This window comes from Periplaneta americana, chromosome 3 (assembly GCF_040183065.1).
Source record: "Periplaneta americana isolate PAMFEO1 chromosome 3, P.americana_PAMFEO1_priV1, whole genome shotgun sequence".
In the NCBI taxonomy this organism is placed as follows: Eukaryota; Metazoa; Arthropoda; class Insecta; order Blattodea; family Blattidae; genus Periplaneta; species Periplaneta americana.
Window position 1 is genome coordinate 33766216 of NC_091119.1, and position 17943 is coordinate 33784158.

General features: G+C 34.7%; 1 protein-coding gene across 1 annotated transcript in view; it reads left to right on the forward strand.

Moving 5' to 3' along the window:
- Positions 1 to 212: 212 nt before the first annotated feature.
- The window catches only part of LOC138695910 (uncharacterized), a 58711-nt gene continuing 40980 nt past the window's right edge, over positions 213 to 17943 (forward strand). The window contains exons 1-2 of the mRNA XM_069820269.1: positions 213 to 747; positions 9620 to 9804. Coding sequence (XP_069676370.1) covers positions 305 to 747; positions 9620 to 9804 — 628 coding nt within the window. The 5' untranslated portion in view covers positions 213 to 304. The remainder of the gene's footprint in view (positions 748 to 9619; positions 9805 to 17943) is intronic.

A 17943-nucleotide genomic window follows, 5' to 3' on the forward strand; every position in this document is an offset into this window, starting at 1 on the left:
ATATTTTGCTAAGACCTATACTGAATATCTAGTCCTTATTTAAAAGAAAACTGTAGTAGCATATCTTGAACATAATAGAAAAACCTTTATTAACTTATATTTCACATACTGAAAAGAGTTATTCGGTTGCCATTGTGGAAAAAACATATGATCTAGCATATTGTTGACCGTTTATTTACATTGTTACCGTATCTTTGAATAATCTAGAAGACTATTGATATAAGAAAGTGATTCGGATTGTTTAAGAGCAAAGAAATTTAGGTCACTGAGTTAAAAGTACTGAATAAACTGACAATGTTTTACTATGTTATCGGACAGTTGCAATGAAACGTTTAAGACTGCGTATGCAAAAATAGGGCTTAATTCAGATACTGTGTGGATTGCGGACGAACCTGATAGTTTTCAAAGAGCCAATCAAGAATTGTGGGTTCGACATAATCTTGTGAGTAATTTGTACAGAAATAACACAGACAATTCTCAGTGTTTCTCTTATCCTAGGAGGGATAAAGCTCGCACAGTAAGGGATACCATTCCATTCAGTCGTTTAGCACAATACGGAAACTATCCATATAATGAAGATAGGGAACAGTTCTATACTTCTGATGACAGTTCACAATCTCAACAAGAATTATCAGAAGTTAAAAATGAATTACCATCGGAACAGTGCGAAGAGATATGGATGTCCTCTGAAGTGCAAGAAGAATTTAAACGACTTACGTCCGAGAATTCTTCAGAGAATTTCAAGTTGTAAGTTTTATTCACAGGGTTGTAAATATTTATTAAAATTTAAAATACTCTACCGGTTCATACATTTTTACTTATTATTGTGCTTTCCAGTGGTTCCAAAAGATAGAAAGTATAAATAATAAACAGTTTTATGTATCTCCTGAAAAGTTTGGAAAAATTACATAATAGTATTAGATGTAGGCCAAAGGGACTCTAAAATGGCATTTAGGTGAGAAATAGACGTTTGGTGGGTTTAAAATTAACAAAAACTTTTTCATTATTACCCGTTTCGCGAACTACTACTAAATCTACAACAATGACCTCATAATCCCAGTATCGTGTACTAGCTTCTATCTTCTTTCTCATGCCTCTTTGTTGGGTGTCATTTTCCTTCATCACTCACTTTAATAGTGAATAAAATTATATTGTTGCACTATGTTGTTGTTGTTGTTCAGTCAACTGTCCAAAGACAGGTTGAACCTCAAAAGTGATACCAATAAGGCGTCTCATGATGCAACTAAGCCAGGAGATAATGGGTTAGGGTGGCCAATTCCTTTCTCCCTTCATTGCATACATCGCTGACTAGTAACAAATTTCACTAATCAGACTATGTAGGCATTGTAGGCTATAAAAACATTAATAAACTGTTCTTCCACTGTCATTTTATTGTGAAGTGAGATGAACTGCCTGATAATAGATTTACATATCAGCCAGAACGATATTGTACATTAGGAGAAAAGTTTTCCGGGCTTTGAGGCCATGGTCCGTTGGTTGTGTGAGCAAACGTTTCATTCACTACTTTGGTCACACAACCAACGGACCATGGCCTCATAGCCCAGAAAACTTTTCTCCTATTGACGCCGGCCATGAAAGCCTACACTCTAATATGTTGTACATTGCTTGGTTTTATCTCTTAAATGTAATTTCAAGTTCGATCATTTTTACAAACGTCACAGACTAAGAGATGTAATTATATGATGAACATAATTAGCAAAGGAGTATTCTTAATTTAACTAACAATTTATAAATAGGTTAATAATGGATCAAATGCTATCTATATATTTTATAATTTCGTCAGATATAAAAATTATGCAGAAACGTAAAAAATAAAAACAAACAATGGTAAATTATTAAGAAGAGGTTTGAACTGAGCATTTTCCATTGCTGGTGGAAATGAGTAAATAAAAAATGTTGGTATATTTTTTTATTATTTACTTACCAGCAATAGCAAAAGTTCAATTCACATAATTTCAGAACGAAAATTTTGTATGTGTTTTATTTACATGTTTAGACCTACTAGTTACAGTCTTACCTTAAGTATCCTTTATACATTCAGTGTAGACTCGTTTATTTCTCTGTTTTGTTTAAAAGTTAGATACTTTTATTTACAATATAAATATTTATTCATTACAATATCCATCGAAATGCAATATAATATAAATACATTTTTAATATTTTCATATGTTAGTGCTGTACGATATATTAATATGGAGGGACGCATAAGTAGATACCGGTATACAATAATGCAATATAGTTTTATTAAGAAAAAATGAGGATTACATACCACTTGTAGTAGGCTAACGTGACATCAATCGACATCAATTTAACTGCCTGATCGATTCGTTTATCGATTATAATCCTCATTTTTTGTACTTAATAAAATTATATTGTATTACTGTATACCTACTTATGCACCACACTTGTATTTTAATTAAATTTAGGGTTATAAGTTTAGTTTCAATTTCAGTTTTCTGTATTAACTTGGAACGTTTAAGTGGACACTTATTCTGGAAAAATATCCCTTACCATATTTTCTGTAATACTCGACGTGTATCTTGCTACTTAGAGGAGGAGTGTTGATGCAACCCGCAACATAACATTGCTCCTTAGCAGCATATCATTAATAGAAAAATAAACGAGGTTTTAATATCTTCGTTTATGCTTGCATTACATTCAGGATATTAGTAGTGGCTTGAGCAGTTACATTCCACGCAATTATAGAGATTCTACGAATCCCCTGCCATCTTTTTTAATTAAAAGATTGCTGTTCTCTTCTAAGATAGGCTCTACCTAAAACATACGTAAAATCAGATTTGTATAATTAAATTTATATACCGGTACATAATTTTACTTTCTATTTTTTAATTCTAACACTGCTGTCCCCTTCTAAAGCACCTATAATTAAATCGATTTTGAATAATTTATATTTAGGTATGTACCAATACGTAGGTTTAGTTTTTCATCTCAATTTTAACATTATTGTTCTCGTCTGATGTACCTATAGGCTCTAAATAACTAAATAAAAAGTATTTCAAGCCTATTGTAATATTTTAAAACCTACTTCAGGTGCCTAAGTGTGGTTTTTCTTAGAGTTTAAATATCCTAGGTCTACTCTTAAATACGAATAAAATTGTTTGAATAACTTTGGCGCTGTAGGCATAGGGACAGATGGGCGGACAGAATCATTCGTATTTAGTGATTATTAGGGCTAGGATTTTGATGACGTATAAATCATGAAAAAATGTCCTAAAAACAATGCATTTATGACCTAAAAATCTTTCAAAAATGCCCTTAAAAATGCCCTAAAAATTGATCTTACATTCTAAAATTGGCTTAGTAGAAAAAGGAGTTTTGTGCTACTTAATATTTAGATTAGTAATTAAATTAAATTCTGGTACCAACATTTAAGTTTATTTAATTTTACATAATTTTTTCTAAGTGGTACACTTTAATTAATTATTTTACCTATGTAGTTTCCATGTAGCTCATCACAAGGCCACTCATACGGAATTAGCAAGTATAGAGGAGTCTATATTGAAGGGATGGTTGGACTGATTCATTACATGGGGTGTACTACGTTAAAAGGGCAATATTTGTGTAGAAAAACGATTAAAATATTATACAAAATAATGGGTATTAGCCACCGGCGTAGCTCGGTCGGCTAAGGCACTTGCCTGCCGATCCGGAGTTGCGTTCGGGCGCGGGTTCGATCTGGTTGGGTTTTTTCCGAGGTTTTTCCCAATCGTAAGGCAAATGTCAGGTAATCTATGGCGAATCCTCGGCCTCATCTCGCCAAATATCATCTTGCTATCACCAATATCTCGACGCTAAATAACCTAGTAGTTGATACAGCGTCGTTAAACAACCAAGTAAAAAATAAAGGGTATTAATGGATAAAATACGTATACAAAATATCAAAGGAAATAGACATTATTTTATATTAATAATGGGGATTTGTGGCCAAAATTAAATGAAAATGCCTAAAAAAATGTCCGAATAACATAAAAGATGCTCTTATGAGTTGAAACAGGCAAAAAAATGCCCTAACAAATGTGTCTTAAAACACTCAGTTTATCACATAACATATAAATACTAAAGCGGCTATGTTTCTGGCTTACTAGAAAAAAGATGCAATTTCATCAAAATCCTAGCCCTAGTGATTATATGTTGTTGTTGTTGTTGTTATTATTATTATTATTATTATTATTATTATTATTATTATTATTATTATTATTATTATTATTATTATTATTATTGCTTACTAGTAATGTTGTTGTTGTTTTCTAATGGCAAGTGTTTGACAATAAAGTCATTTGACCTCTTGCACTCCAATATTTTTCAAAGATATTATCATGGCCAGCCACTGAAACACAGATTTTGAGGTGTTCCGAATCCATTTCTTGGTTTGAGTTGCATAATGGGCAATTAGGGGACTGATATATTCCAATTCTATGCAGGTGTTTGGCCAAACAATCATGGCCTGTTGCCAATCTAAATGCAGCTACAGACGATTTTCGTGGTAAATCGGGAATTAACTGTGGACTTTGATGCAGAGAGTTCCATTTTTTCCCTTACTAGTAATGTATATTATAGCTATAATATTAACATACCATATGACTACTAACATCATAGTAAATTAATTTTTGAAACGCGAGCTAGATAGTAACACATGCTGCTGGCTGATGCTTGTTGTCAATACAGCAGAGAAGTGTCAGAGATAGGCGGAAACACTCTATAAATATGGAATATAAGAATAAACAAATACTATTAATTTATTCACATACAATACTAAAAGGGAAAGCAGTTCTCCCACCAGAGCCATGGACTCAGCGCCTCTGCCTCTTATCCTTTTGTTCTCCCGAAGTCGCAAGTTGATCTGATCTTTGAAATCATATGAGTTTTTTGTATACTTACTCAGCAAAGGAAAAGTTCACGCTATAATTTTTCTTTCGGTAGTTTTGTGAATTTCCTCATCTGCCAGAGGTTCATTTCATTTGACTCTACAAATATTCCTGTGTACTTTGTCTTTAAATGCTGCGACCTTATACTTCACTCGCTGTGATGTAATGTTTAGCATGCCTGACTGTGCAACGAGCGAGCCCGGGTTCAAATCCTGATTGGGACAAGTTACTTGGTTGAAGTTTTATCCGTGGTTTTTCATCAACCCATTAAGAGCAAATAATGGGTAACTTTTGGTACTGGACCCTGGACTCATTTCATTGGCATTATCACCTTCATCTCATTCAGATGCTGGATAACAATAGCAGTTAATAAAGCGTCGTAAAATAATCAATTTTATATATACATACTTCACTCTGAGACTAAATTGATCACATTCTACAACTCTGAAAAGAAATGATATCTTATCTGTTTTTATCTCCATCATTTAGCTCGAAAGAAATTTAACAATAGGAGCTTTTCTATGGTATAGTAGCACATATTTCTTGCATTGAAGTAATTGGTAGATGAAGAAATAAAGAGATGAAATAAAGATTATGATATGACTAGGTAAATAATAATTCAGAATTTAGTAGGTACTGTTGTTTGTGTATTTTTACTTCTTCACTGTAAGAAGAAAAGGGGATATAGAGAGTTTTTGTGCTGCAAAAAGTAGATTTTAATATTTTGAAAGATTGAAGTTTCGAGTAGTCTAGCTACTTTGTATACCAAGAAGTGATTTTTGGGCATGTCATCTGCCTATCTGCATACTGCGATTTATTTAAACTATTGGGCGGATTTTGTTGATGGTCAGCATTTATAAACCATTAATGCAGGAATGGTGGGCATGAAATATATAGTAATTTCAATATAAAATTAATACTACTAATGATAATGAAAATGTATTAAATTAACAACTTTTATACTTCACTGTGTTAACTTACAAAACTTAATATGGTAAACTCACTTTACCTTAGTTTTCCTTAAAAGATTAATAATCACTTGTAAAGTCCCTTTGCAATGTGTAGATTAATTTACACAAAATAACGTCTTAACAAAAGTTTTAAATTAATCTACAGAACTGCTCAATCTGATAGGAATGGGATAAGCTTAGAATGTAATTTGCAAACTATTGGTGGTATATTTTAAGATACACATCGCCTTTAAGGGGAGAGGATGGTATTTTTTGGTGAAAAATGAGTAAATTTAAAAAAAAAATCTTTAAAATACTCTGTGATATGTGTGGAATGCATAGCATAACATTTTGTGGGTATTTGTGCCCTTATCGGATGTTGAGTCGCCATTTTTAAACTTCCTGCATAATGGATTTTTAAATCACTCGCCTACTTTTATTGTTGTTTCCGGTAAATTAAATTTTCAAAAAAAAAATTTTTTTTTCTTTAAAATACCCTTTGATATGTGTGGAATGCATTTGCATAACATTTTGTGGGTAGTTGTGCTCTTATCGGATGTTGAGACGTCATTTTTAAACTTCCTGCGCTATGGATTTTTAAATCACACGCCCGCTTTTATCGGTTTTCAGTAACTTAATTTTTTTTTGCTACATTGCCAGACAAAAATGGATATAATTTCTGAACCATTAAAGATACAAGCATGAAATTTAGAACACACATTCTTTAGACTATTAGGAAACTTTTCTCTGTAACAGAATTTTGTTAATTGATTTCATTTTAAAAATAGGTCCGTTTGTTTGTAAGAAAGGAAATCAGAAAATTGTTATTAAATTTTAATTGTTTATTTTACAAACGTAGGGACTAATATCAAAATTCTGTTACAGACAGTTTGTAGAACATGCTTTTGCAAATACATTGCAAAAAACTGTTTGAATCTATCTTTAAAAACGGTTTAGATAGCCATATCGGTTTTAGTACAGTCCTGCATTGGGTATATTTTTTCAAATTTGGGCCCCCAAATAATTTTTTTTTTTTTTCAAAATATTTTTATTTGGTTGAGTTGCCACACCTATGAGCTCTCAATATACAAAAAATTAATATTTTACACCAAATAGGAAAAAAGTTAAAAAAAAACCATCCTCTCCCCTTAAATGACGATTTTCGAAAAAAAGGCAATCAATGTTATAAACAATTAAATATACCACAGGCGCAGCCAGAATTTGGTTGGGGAGGGGGAGGTGAAGGTTTAAAATTTTTTTTCAAAAACTGACTTTAATACATACAGCAACAAAACTTTAATGTGTCATTACTTATAATTACAGTTTGCATGAAACAGAACTTCTCATTGGACTAAATAGATCCTCAACTAAAACAAACAGAAATCCATTTTCTAAAGAAAAAAGCATTTTCACTTTTAATTCCCTTGATTTTCAAAGGTACTTTCAGTATAATTTCATCATTTTTCTTGTAATGATTGAAATTATACCAAAAGTAGCTTTGAAAATCAAGGGAATTAGAAGTGAGAATGCTTTTGTCTTTCTCATGCAAAATTTTTTTAAAACACATATCACATTTTGGAGGTGCAGCAACGATATGCTTTTTCGGCAGCAATGCAGTACTTTTGATTATGCTCACAACCATTTCTGTCAAATAACATACATTCATGTGTTAATGCTTACTATATTCCTGTGTTACTTGTTTTTCTGTCAAATGCTAATACCCAGACATAACATATGGTGCTTCCCGAAGGAATTGTCTTCAAATACGTGGAAAGTAGTTAATCACTTCAAAGCTTTTGTTAGATTATGAAATAGTATCACACAATTCTGCCAAAATTAATTTTCCCAGCATTAAGATTACATGGTGTAAATTTCACTTAGGACAGAGTTGGCTTAGGAAAATTAAAGGAAACAGTATATCAAACCAGGAACTCCGAAACAAAACATATGAAATTCGAAAGTGGTTAAAAAAACTATAATTTTTTGGTCTTCCGTATTTACCATCACACTAATATCACAGGTCCCTCCTGTTAGTGAATGCTTTAAATTTTCTCATTATATTCTGGAAACCATATTGAAACATCAACCTTTTCCCATCAATTATGGGCTGAAGCACCACAATTTTGAACTGTACGAACTACAGATGCGGCAAAATGTTACTACAATGGACTACAGCATGAATGTTGTAAGACATATCTTCATAACCATAGATGTATTGAAATAAAAACGTAGACTACATATGAGGTACAAAAAATGCGAGAAATGGAAACGGAAGGACAGTAAAAAAAGTGGAATGGACAAGCACGCAAGGAACTATTAATTTTGAATCAGTATGAACAATACACTTCGAACGAGATATCCCATATACAATACTTGAGGAGCATGGGATTATATGGGATATCAAGAGTAGTTGAGCACAGATTTAAATTTTTCATTACAGTGTTGCCATGCGATGAAATGAAAAATATTTATGTGCTGAAATAAAAAAAAAGAAATATATCAAAGTGTGAACAAATAAGTGACGACCATATTCCTTTTATTATACTTTTAAGCAGGATACACTGTATTTCAACCTTTTGCGTTTCTTAGGAAGTTTCTTAAGCACATCATTTTCATTCACAGAAATTTTCCCCTGTCTGTCTGTATGTACAGGAGAGCCATCCATTAAGCTAAAGTGCTCCTTTGTGGTGTTCCTAAGGTACGATTTCTTAGGAGTACGAGTAATTACAGGGAGAGTTGCCATTATTGCGAACAGGTTGTGTATTGCTGGAAGTAAGTCATTGTTATAATGTTGCAGAGCTTCAACAGCATTTCTTTATTTCTACAGGGGCTCTGGGAAGGGGTTTTTACTCCCAAAACTCGCCCCCTTTGCTGCTTCAATGCATGATTAATATTGTTTTATGTTTTTGTGCTCACTCGTCTGGCACCATTACATTATTACATGTTCGGTAAACTGTATTCAAGAAACAAAAGTCCACACCTGTGGAGTAACGGTTAGCACGTCTGGCCGCGAAACCAGGTGACCCGGGTTCGATTCCCGGTTGGGGCAAGTTACCTGGTTGAGGTTTTTTCTGGGGTTTTCCCTCAACCCAATATGAGCAAATGCTGGGTAACTTTCGGTGCTGGACCCCGGACTCATTTCACAGGCATTATCACCTTCACCTCATTCAGACGCTAAATAACCTAAGCTGTTGATAAAGCGTCGTAAAATAACCTACTAAAAAAGAGAAAAGAAACAAAGCTTGAGTATGACGTAGTGACTGTGGGAAAGTGGTTCCAAGTTTGTCCATGTGGGCACACTTATTCTTATTCCAATACTGAGTACACTAAGCTATTAAGAAAGCAGGGATTATATGGAAAAATATTTTGACTGTAAAAGACTTAATCTGAATATTCTGTTCTGGAAATATCAGAAGTCTAGAATGGAAGTTGTGTTTAAAAATATGGTGCATTACTTTTGAAGTGGTTCCTGCATAAAGTGAACAGTTTGTGTTTTGTGAATTGTTCTCATTAGCCAGTAGTGAAGCGTGACAAAAATTTTGGGTAAGCTGGGCTGAAGGCATGGTGATCTAGGCCGTGCTTTACGTCGCTAAAAGGTAAACGAAACGCGGAAACGCTCCTGTTTTTAATTAACTAAATTCTAAATTGATCTTGTCCCTTCTTCGAAAATGTTTGGGAAAGCTCAGCTTACCCTGCCTACCCTGAAACTTTGCCACTGCTCACTACATGAAATACATGTACATTCTTGCTTTCTTGTTGCAGGTGGACTCAACAGCTAACTCCATTTACACCATCAAGGCAGGAAGTGACACACTCTGAAGAAGAATCATCCTCTAAACGATTACTGTTTGAATGTTGGGCTTCCATCCTTTTGACCAAGTATCCGAAGCTCGCAACATCAATTGGAAACTCACAACACCAATCTCTCTTCTCTGACAATACAGCAGGTTAGAATTCTGTACATATTCCCTTATTTAACTATATTTTACTAATGCTAGACAGGGGATAACCTCACAACCTTTCATCTCTGCATAAATGACAGTTGATGATCATCCACAAGGACTGGAGACATTGCAGTAATTTTAAAAAGATGGAATATAATGATTCAACAAACATTCTAACCAGTGAATTAGGCACTATGTTTTTAATTTAAACTTCGTGTAGACTGTTGAACAGGAAAACGAATGGGCTCTATTGTTCTGAAAGTTGTTGTTGTTTTCTAATGTCAGGCGTTTGACAATAAAGTCATTTGACCTCTTGCACTCCAATATTTTTCAAAGATATTATCATGGCCAGCCACTGAAGCACAGATTTTGAGGTGTTCTGAATCCATTTCTTGGTTTGAGTTGCTCAATGGGCAGTTAGGGGACTGATATATTCCAATTCTATGCAGGTGTTTGGCCAAACAATCATGGCCTGTTGCCAATCTAAATGCAGCTACAGACGATTTTCGTGGTAAATTGGGAATTAACTGTGGATTTTGATGCAGAGAGTTCCATTTTTTCCCTTGGGATTGTGTTATCAAATTTTGTTTGTTAAAGTCTAAGTAAGTAGATTTAATAAATCTTTTCACAGAGTAAAACGTAGATTTAGTAACAGGTCTGTAAGTAGCAGTGCTGCCCTTCTTTGCTAAAGCATGCACATTCTCGTTTCCCAGGATTCCACAGTGGGATGGTATCCATTGGAATCCAATTCTTTTATTGAGTGATATTAATTGAGAGAGCATTTTAGTTATTTCTGCTGTTTGAGATGAAGGTGTGTGTTTAGAGACTATTGGTAGAATAGCTGCTTTGGAGTCTGACAATATAACTGCATTCTTAAATTTATTGATGTGGCATAGAAGATTCCTGAGACTATTGTTCTGAAAGTTAGGTTGAGCTTGAACGTAACTATGAGTGTGATGTAAGAAAGAACAGATCAGATCATAGATATGGGTTGCATCTTTCGAAGCCCTTAAAGCAGTGACTTACAAACTTTCTCAGTTTATGACACCTTCAGATAACAGAATCTTTTCACAGCCCCTCATGTCAGGGGGAAAAAAAAAAAAAAAAAAAACATAGCAGTTGCATCAATGCTTTTGTGTTTAGGTTAGGATTTGGGGGAAAAATATAAATGAAACACGTCATTTAACTCAAAGGGGAAAAAACAGAGTCCGGCAAAAAGATTTGACGTTTTTAAGTTGACAGTAACTGTGGCTAAGACATTCATGCAGCGGTGGAAGGATAGAGAATAAACGACATTATTGATGCCATTTCAGTTGCAATGGATCAGTGGAATGCATCGCGTTTAGTGTTTGCCAAGGAGATATTTTCAAAACAACTAATAGAGTACTGGTAGTTTTTATGCAGCATAGGTTCCGACAATATTTCAATGTGAGTCGACATGGGCGAGTTCTCAGCCATGAGTAGAACTTCTTCAGCATCAAAACTTAAGTCAACAGGAAGGCAAAATACGCCAGAGACATGGTAGGCAGGGCAATGCTGAACTTCAGAGTCAGGCTCCAGAAGTATGGCTAATACAATCTTAAAATGTTGCCAATGTTGCCCAATTTTTGCCCAACATGTGACAGATGAATTAACTTCAAACGAATGAAATAACAATTCTTTGAGTTTTTCTTTCTTTTAATATCAGTCTTATTTCATAATTCCACATACTTTGTTAGCAATGACTAATTAAAATATGGGAGGTTTGAAAGGGACACTGTGTATTTTAACTAGCATTTCTTGTACAATTATAAGTTTGATTCTTCGAAAATGATACAATGTCTGAGAGTTTATAAGCTCAAATGCAGGCCCACGAACACCATACCTTTGTAGCTTACCATTAATTACCTCATGGCTCAAACAATGAAAATCCTTAGATAAATCTATCGTACTTATAGTTATATTCTTATTTTCCTCCCAAGCTTCAATAATAGAAGTATACACATTCTCTAATGCATCAATAGTAGATCTATATGGCAAAAAGCCATATAGTAATGAAGGAAATAATGATTGTGATTCTAAAAACTCATACATTTGTTTTTTCATAATACTAACTGGCTTTTAAGGAACCCGGAGGTTCATTGCCGCCCTCACATAAGCCCGCCATTGGTCCCTATCCTGTGCAAGATTAATCCAGTCTTTATCATCATATCCCACCTCCATCAAATCCATTTTAATATTATCTTCCCATCTACGTCTCGGCCTCCCCAAAGGTCTTTTTCCCTCTGGCCTCCCAACTAACACTCTATATGCATTTCTGAATTCGCCCATACGTGCTACATGCCCTGCCCATCTTAAACGTCTGCATTTAATGTTCCTAATTATGTCAGGTGAAGAATACAATGTGTGCGGTTCTGTGTTGTGAAACCTTCTCCAATCTCCTGTAACTTCATCCCTCTTAGCCCCAAATATTTTCCTAAGAACTTTATTCTCAAACACCTTAACCTATGTTCCTCTCTCAAAGTGAGAGTCCAAGTTTCACAACCATAAAGAACAACCGGTAATATAACTGTTTTACAAATTATATTTCAGATTTTTTGACAGCAGACTGGATGATAAAAGCTTCTCAACTGAATAATAACTGGCATTTCCCATATTTATTCTGTGTTTAATTTCCTCCCGAGTATCATTTATATTTGTTACTGTTGCTCCCAGGTATTTGAATTTTTCCACCTCTTCAAAAGATAAATTTCCAATTTTTTATATTTCCATTTCATACAATATTCTCGTCACGAGACATAATCATAATGGGTGCTATTCATAGACATTTCGCTAGCCCGCGCTACGAGCGTGCTAAACTAGCCCCGACTATCGTCTGATTACTTGTACAGGATTCACACCTTATCATATCGCTAACACTGGTTTATGAATACGAAAAATGTTAGTTCGCTGATCATCCACTGGAAGCCCGCGCTAAGAATGTCTATGAATATGGCCCAATATGTTCAATAACTTTGGATTAAATTGATACTAGTGATAATGGTCTATAGTTTGTTATCAGATTTTTACTTCCCTTTTTATACAGTGATATCATTTTAGCTATTTTTAGTTCCATAGGAAACACACCTTCAGAAAAAATTTTGTTAGTAATATCAACTAATGGTATTGCAATTACTCAAATACCAGTACCTCTTTTATAAACTTATTTGAAATAATATCATAAATATCTCTAGCAGTTGAAGTACTCATTCTGCGAACAATGTATATAACCTCAGAAGATGTAGTAGGCTATGTATCCAATTTGCCATTTTATCGTCGTTACTTATTACTGGTATGTGATTAGTACCAGTAGCATTATTTGCATTTATGTGAGTTGCATTTTGTACTGATTTTACTGATGTTGCAAAAAACTCACTAAAATCATGTACTGTGAACAGATGATCTTCCACTGAACGTTTGTTACTATTTAAAACTTCAGTTCTTAACATATTCCGTGAAGCCTTACATTTATTAGAAGACTCACTAATGTACCTACCTTATGCAGCTTTTTTTGTGTACCTGATTTTGAATTTATGTTTATTTCTTAATAACTTATATTCCTAGTAAACAGCAATATCTCCAGTATATTTATATTTATTATAAATATTAATTACACTATTTTTCATATTTATCAATTCTGCATCAAACCAAAATTGACTCTAACTTTATCTTTCTTACTTGAATTTAACATACTTTTTTCATCAATTTCTCTAATTGGAAAACAATGACTGAAAATATCCATAAATATTAACCAAAATAGGCCTACCTTAAAGACTTCAACAGCCTCTTTATGTCCAAATGTCATAGGCAAAGTTACACATGACATTAAAGTTTTGAATTGCTGCATTTTATGGCCTTGGTATTCAATAGGTCTAATAATTGAATTTGCCATTTTATATTTTTGTTATTAGAATTTCTAATTGCAGTCTTAATTACTATATCCAGTGCCATATGGTCAGCAATATCATAATTACTCACACTTGTCTTATAACAGTCAAGGTGTAAATTTGTTATATAGTTATCAATACAAGCCAACACTCTTGCAGGTATATTTAAATCCATACATAAAATAAAATTTTTAATTTTACCACGTAAAGTGTAAACATGTAGAAGAAATGATTCCTGTGCATTAATAAATTGACTTGCATCTGAGCTTGGCGATCTATAGCCGCACAGGCAATATTACAGTGGCTAGTTCTAACACTTTCTCAAAATTAAAGTTTCTAATTAGAAATCTATCAAACAAAATATTTTCATGCACAAAAATTACTGTACCACCTTGTTTGTAAACATTCCTATAGTAAATATTACCCAGTACGTAAATACGAGGAGTACCGTATTAAACTCTACTTCACTGTCTTTCAAGCAATGTTCACAAATACACAGTACATTATGTGGAACAAGTTATAGCTCATCGATTTTATTTCGTAACCACTGTATATTAAGATAAAGTATTTTATAGTGATTTGAATTATTACCAGTATCACTATTTCTCCGTCTGGATTCTTTGAGGAATCAGTGGCGGTTCCTCAGGGGAGGGATGGGAGGGACGTACTCCTCACATTTTTCTTCTTTTGAAAGTAAATACCAAATAAAATATGTGCCTTGAAATTCGAGGAAGATTCGATCATTTTAAAGTTCACAACTATAAAAAAACCTCGGTTGGTCGAGTTTTAAACGTGCGCGTTCATGTGCTGCTAGAAAACTGTGAGAAGGATGCGAGATTGTTTGTGTGGAGGAAAGTCAATCCATTCCTCCTTTACTGCAGTAAGCACACATAGACAACAGCGCACTAGCGGCCAGAGAAAGAAGCAGAGTTTTAAAGCGAGTAAATGAACGGAGAGGGAGGAGATCCTCCTCTGAATCAGTGCATGGGCGGGAAATAGAAACCGACTGATCGTGCAGCAAGCTCGCTACCGCTGCCATCTAACGATGCTGCATTCAACCAGACTATAACACATCTAGGAGGAGGCACAATAAAAACAATATAATATTTTTGATTTATAATTAAAAATATTATTCATTGCACTTTATATAGGCTACTATTCATGGTTTGAAACTTTCGTGGATATTGAAAGTTAAAGTCGGGTTTATATAAAACAAAGAGGAAGTAGTTCTACGTTAGTATCGCAGATATTTTTGGCCCCTGAAATTCACTTCCATTCATTGTGTACTACACAGGGCAACAGCCAAGTTGTCAGTTTTGTACAAATATATTTGAAATTGAAAGTAGTACTCCAAACTACAAATTATTTTTAACATAAAAAATTAATTGACCACCGGCAACTTTGAACAATAATGGTAGTATGACTTTACAAGAACTGATATTCTTCAAAAGCATGTGATACTGAACTTGTAAAATGAACATGTGGCAACACAGACCACGTAGGTGGATGCAGTGTTCTCGCTTTCCTCAGATTATTTCCCATTCCCATTTCCGCGGTTCCGATTACGTGTTAGTAGCTATAGTCTCGTCCAACACGTGTGATGCTGTAGTGTGCTCGAAAAATGCTGCGAGGTGAATTTCCTTGTAATTGTTAATTTGTGTAATTATTCAACAATGAATGGAAGTGAAAACATTATATATTTTGGAAAATTTAGGAAACTCAGTTTACAAGAACAGATTATTGCTATACAGAAGGGAAGACCAACCCCAACACTACCTGGTCTTACATGTTTGCATGTTGGCTAATTTGTAGCATGTTTCATTCAAGAAGGTGTCATTTCGTCCTGTTACCTTCTTTCCTCCTCTTACGAAATACGCAGGAGCCGCCACTGTGAGGAATGTGCAAAAACCGCCTGATACAAGCAGTCAGTTCAGTCGGTAGAGCGTTGGTGCGCTCAGCCAAAGGTCTCGGGTTTGCTGCCCGGCTCTGAACAATTTTTACCTTGAAATTATTCAAATCGGCTTTACAGGGAGGTATATCTGGAAGGCCAGATTTGTATAATTACATTCTTCTTTAACAACATTTAGGAGGGTTGAAGAATTACTATTCACTGAATTCTCATCCAAAGATTGAGATAAATTTTTAAAGCGTGTAGGCTTAAATACTTGTCAAGATATTCTACTAACTGAAATCATGAATTTTAGCGTGTAAGACAGGTAATGGAAATAAAACTATTGCAAAGTTTCGATATCTTTCCTCTAGATAATCCAAATATGCATTTTTTGTTCTTCTTGAATATAAGAATTCTATTAAACGAATACAAATTTCACTTTATGTAAGATATTTTTTTTAAATCGCCGATTTCGCATTTATATCGTAGGTACTTTAGTACAAATTTTGGACTTTTAGTACCTACATTTCGTAAAATATTATGTTTTATTTAACGACGCTCGCAACTGCAGAAGTTATATCAGCGTCGCCGGATTTGCCGGAATTTTGTCTCGCAGGAGTTCTTTTATATGCCAGTAAATCTACTGATATGAGCCTGTCGCATTTAAGCACACTGAAATGCCATCGACCTGGCCCGGGATCGAACCCGCAACCTTGGGCATAAAAGGCCAGCGCTATACCAATACATTTCGAATATTATCGAATATTCAACATTCATTAAAAGGGTTATACCGATCGTGAAAAATGAAAATACAAAAGCACAGATATTTACAGCCATTTCGCATTTTATCGTTCTTGTGAAAAATCACCACCCCTAATTATACAGGGGGAACCAGCCTGGGTTAGACTCCTAACCGCACTCATAAGTAACGACGCTACCATATGCGGAGGATTCGTTCCGCGCTTTTGCGGTTAGTATCGCGTAATGATGTACTTACTGAGTTCACAATTCATGTTCGAAATGACGTCCTTGTGATATCTGGAAGGCTGCACATCTCCTGAAGACATGTCCAACAAATCGCCGCAGTTCGTTCTCCGAAATGGCTCGAATTTATGTAATTTAGCGGTTGTTCGTGAAAATGGTGTGGATTTTCTTTGTCACAGTAAAGATTGTGTTGAGTGTTCACGTAATCACTGAGGTGGAACTATTCTTCGTCACTATTAAAAATTAAGGTGAGGTCAAGTAGTCCATCATAAACTGACTCTTGGAACCACATGCAAAATCACCGGTAAGTCTGCTCTGATAATCGGGTTCCGTTAACCTCTGAACTACACGAATTTTGTAAGGTTTTAATTTTAATTGTTTCGTACCTCTTATTACTGAAGACTGTGAGACCCCTACCTGCTGAGCTACACGGCAGGATGATGTCGTAGGACTCCTCTCTAATCGGTGGCCAATTTCATCTAACATCTCCTCAGTGAGAACACACTTCACAAATGTTCGTTTCTCACCCAATACCGATCCAGTTGTACGAAATTTCTTCACTAAATTGTAAATCATTGCTTTAGAAGGCTCTGACGAATCAGGCAATGACTGACGGAAGTTTGTTACAACTGTTCTACAAAATTCCATTTCACAAAGTTGTCGTAAATAAACACTCGTTGTTCAAGGCTATATTTCATAATGGACACACTACTGCATTCTAAATGTACGGTATAGAGCTGCACCCTGACTGTGTGAAGGTGTTTACATTATCAGGAAAAGCTACGTTCTCACTCCAACCCTCTCATGCAAGAATTAACTCAGTGATCAACCTCCACTTGCTACAGTCAGTTCACCATCTCCATCACTGATGAGGAATAAAGGAAGATGAAAACGCCGGTGTTACATTCATCATATTTGTCCATACGACTGTGAAAGGCAAGGGTCCATAAGAGATCTGGAACTTGTTTAAACAGGCATATCAAGTGCCACCAATTAAAAAAACGTGTTTACGTAACTAAACACGAAACGTTCGCGAGCAAGAGGTCTGGTCACTGCGATGGCGCAGCAATTACTACGCATACGACTTTCCGCTGACGCCGGTATAGCCCTGGCTGACTCACTCTATTATACTCGTATTATATATTATTTTATATATTATGTTTAACGTATGCTTGAAAAAACTAGACAATGTATACTAGATTTGATTTAACATTGGAAGAGACAATAACTTAAGGCCGCAGTCAGCAGAACACATGATTATTTTTCTAATCGATGATCTAAGCATCTGCTGAACTCGCGTAAAACTGCGATGAGTAGTTTCGAATAGAAATTGAACGCCATGTTTTCCATCACTTTTGAAGT